This window comes from Zosterops lateralis, assembly GCF_965231275.1.
Source record: "Zosterops lateralis genome assembly, chromosome: 2".
Classification (NCBI taxonomy): domain Eukaryota; kingdom Metazoa; phylum Chordata; class Aves; order Passeriformes; family Zosteropidae; genus Zosterops; species Zosterops lateralis.
The window spans coordinates 102,787,090-102,790,396 of NC_139763.1; the positions used below are offsets into that span (position 1 = coordinate 102,787,090).

Here is a 3,307-nt window from a genome sequence, read left to right on the forward strand (position 1 = left end):
CTGACCTCGCCCACCCGCTGCCTTGTCTTCCAGAGTGCCATCAATTCTTTATATATAGCAATTAAATGTGATAAATGGGCTGCAAAGAGCTATTTTGGGAGAGAGGAGGCACCATCTGGGAGTGCTGCAGTGCTGGCTCAGCACGACCCACTGCACACCTGGCTCTCCCCACTAACCCGCCATGGGTGCTGCCCCACACTTAAATATGAGAGGGCACAATTATCTGGCATGTTCCCAAGTCTGGTTCTCTCCCCTGTCCCTTCCACAAGCTTCCTTGATTTCTCTGGCTGCTGTTAGACACCATGACCTTAAATACAGAGCTTGCCCAATTTCTGGGAGTGCAGTAAAGGGTGGTCAGGAGCAGCACAAGCCACCCAGTGATAGCAGCATCCACAATTTACCTGGTCCCTGTAAAATTCAGGTGAGCTTCTGGGAAAAGGAACCCCAATAAGAGGGGAAATACTTTGGGGAAAAGGTCAGGATGAGAGATAACGACAGAGAGAACAAGAATCAAGATCCACGAGACCCTCATCCCTGGAAGCGTCCAAGGCCAGGCTGGATGGGACTTGGAGCAACCTGGCATAGTGGAAGATGTCCCTGCCCATGGCAGAGGTGACACTGGATGCACTTTAAGGTCCCTCCCAACCCAAACCATTCTGGGATTGTGTGTTCCCCATGGGATTTATTTAATGTGACCCTCTGCTCAGGTCCATGGAGGGATTCAGGCACTGAAGGGGATCCAGCTGCTGCTGCATCTGGCTCTGAACACAGCACTCCTGGTCCCTGGCTGTGTATGGCTCTGGCATCCAAGAATCCCATGCCCACCCCAACACCATCCTCCATGACCAGGGGTTTGTGATCCCCCCCATGTGCCCCCCAGCCCTGGGCAGCCCCGGGATGCTGGTGGGGATCTAGCAGGCTCAGAAGCAGAGGGAGATAACCATGCAATGCTCAGGGATGCTGCAAGGTGTCTGGCTTGTGCGGCAGGTCAGGAAATGGGAACCAGGGCTGGAAGGGGAGTGGGACAGCCCCTAGATCCTCTCCAGCTGGAGGTGAGCTGAGACAACCCCCCAGTTCCTCCCTGGAATGGAAGGGGTCTGAGGCAATTCCCCAAATCCTCCCTGGGATGGAAAGACCCCGTGATAGCCCCCATTCCCTCCCCAGGGCTGGGGGGAACACACCGCGGCAGCCCCCCAAATCCCACCTTGCTGGGAAAGGACCGGGACAGCCTCCAAATCTTCCCCGGGCTTGACGGGGACCGCGACATCCCCTAATCCCTCCTCGGGTAGCAAGGGGACCGCGCCAGCCCCCAGGACCCGGCAGCGGCGGGGGCTCGGTGGGTTCCGTGCCGAGCCCGGCTCAGCTCCCCCCGACGGCCGCTGCCCGCGTCGCTCCCCAGCCCATCCCGCAGCGCCGGGCAGCCCCAACCCGTCCCCTTCTCTTCTTCCTCCTCCTCCTTCTCCTCCTCCTCGCTCTCCTCCCCTTCCACCCCCCCGCCCCGGCCCGATTTGGGCAGCGGCGCGCCCGGCGCTGCCGGCAGAGCCGCCGTGTGCGGGCGCGGCGCCGGAGGCAGCTCGGCCCCGGGGGGGCTGCGGCCAGGCAGGAGCGATCCCCGCGCTGCCCCGGCTCCCCCGGCCCGGCCCCCGCGCTGCATGCCCGCGCCGGCAGCATGGCCCGCAGGCAGGCGCGGCCGGCGGGCGGCGGGCGCTGGCTGCCCTGGCTGGGGCTCGCCCTGCTGCCGCTGGCCGTGCCCCCCGCCGCCGCCCCCGCCGCCTGCCCCTCCGCCTGCTACTGCGTGGCCACCCCGGAGCTGGTGCAGTGCCGCTACGAGAGGCTGGAGGAGCCGCCGAGGGAGCTGCCGGCCGCCGTCCACAACCTCAGCATCGCCGGCAGCAACCTGAGCGTCCTGTCCCGCGCCGCCTTCGCCGCCCGCCCGCTGCGCGACCTCCGCCTGCTCCGCCTGCGCCACGACAACATCCACACCATCGAGGACATGGCCCTGCAGGGCCTGCCCGCCCTGCGCACCCTCGACCTGAGCCACAACCCGCTGCTCTCGGTGGCCGCCGGCGCCTTCGCGGGGGTCCCGCAGCTGCGCACGCTGCAGCTGAACCAGGCGCTGCTGGCGGCCCCGCTCGAGGAGCAGCTGGCCCTGGCCATGCGCAACCTCAGCCTGCGCCGCCTGGAGCTGGCGGGCAACGCGCTGCAGGCGCTGCCGGCCGCCCTGCTGCCGCCCGGCCTGGAGGAGCTGGACCTGCGGAACAACTCCCTGCGGCGGCTGGCGGCTGCCGAGCTGCGCAGCCTGGACGGGCCCGAGCTGCGGGGGCTGCGCCTCAGCCTGGGCGCCAACCCGCTGAGCTGCGACTGCGGCCTGCGGCCCTTCCTGGCCTGGCTGCGCGCCGCCGCCGCCCGCGTGCTCGACGCGCGGAGCCTGCGCTGCGCGGGGCCGCCGGGGCTGCGCGGCACGGCCCTGCTGCGCCTGCGCCCCGAGGCGCTGGCCTGCGCCCTCGGCGAGGGCGGCGAGCCCGGGCAGCTGGAGACCGCCTCCTACGTCTTCTTCGGCATCGTGCTGGCGCTCATCGGCGTCGTCTTCCTCATGGTGCTCTACCTGAACCGCCGCGGCATCAAGCGCTGGCTGCACAACCTCCGCGAGGCCTGCCGCGACCAGATGGAGGGCTACCACTACCGATACGAGCAGGACGCCGACCCGCGCTGCGCCGGCACCCCCGGCCTCTGACGGTGCCCCGGCACCCGCCACGGCCTCTGACGGCACCTCTGGAACCCGCCCCGGCACCCGCCCGCCATGCCGCCCCTCGACGCCTCTGCGCCTGGGCCCCGCCTCGCCCAGGCCCGGCCGTCCCCTTGCCACGGCCCCACCGAAAATCAGTCTCCGAGGACGAGCCGGCCTCGGAGTGAGCGCCGGGGGGCACCGGAGCGAGGTGACCCTCCCCAGAGTGCTCCGGACGGGCTCCCCCTTCCCACTTTCTCTCCGAGCCTACAGGTTCCCGTGGGGCGCCAGGCCGGCCCGTTCCCCATCGCGGTGCCCGCCGGCAGGGAGCACGCCCGGGGGAAGCTCGGCCCCCCGGGATGCCAGCACGCATGGCCCCGGCGCTCCCGGAAGATGGGGAAGCTGGCACGCCTGGTGCCCGTGCGGTGGCAAGTCCTTCCGGCCCTCGGGATGCCCCGCTCGGCACTCGCACCCGAGCGTTCGCTTGGCACAGCCCAGGAAGCCGCGGGCAATACCTGAAACTGTCCTCCCGGACGTTCCTGGAGCCTGGACTTGACTTTGACCATGTACAGCTCTCTTTCC

General features: G+C 68.3%; 1 protein-coding gene across 1 annotated transcript; it reads left to right on the forward strand.

The window, feature by feature from the left end:
• Nucleotides 1-1,669: 1,669 nt before the first annotated feature.
• Nucleotides 1,670-2,734, forward strand: TPBGL (trophoblast glycoprotein like; the record flags this gene model as incomplete). Its single annotated transcript, XM_083881814.1, has 1 exon — nt 1,670-2,734. The coding sequence occupies one exon, from the start codon at nt 1,670-1,672 to the stop codon at nt 2,732-2,734; it is 1,065 nt and encodes a 354-aa protein (XP_083737940.1).
• Nucleotides 2,735-3,307: the final 573 nt, after the last annotated feature.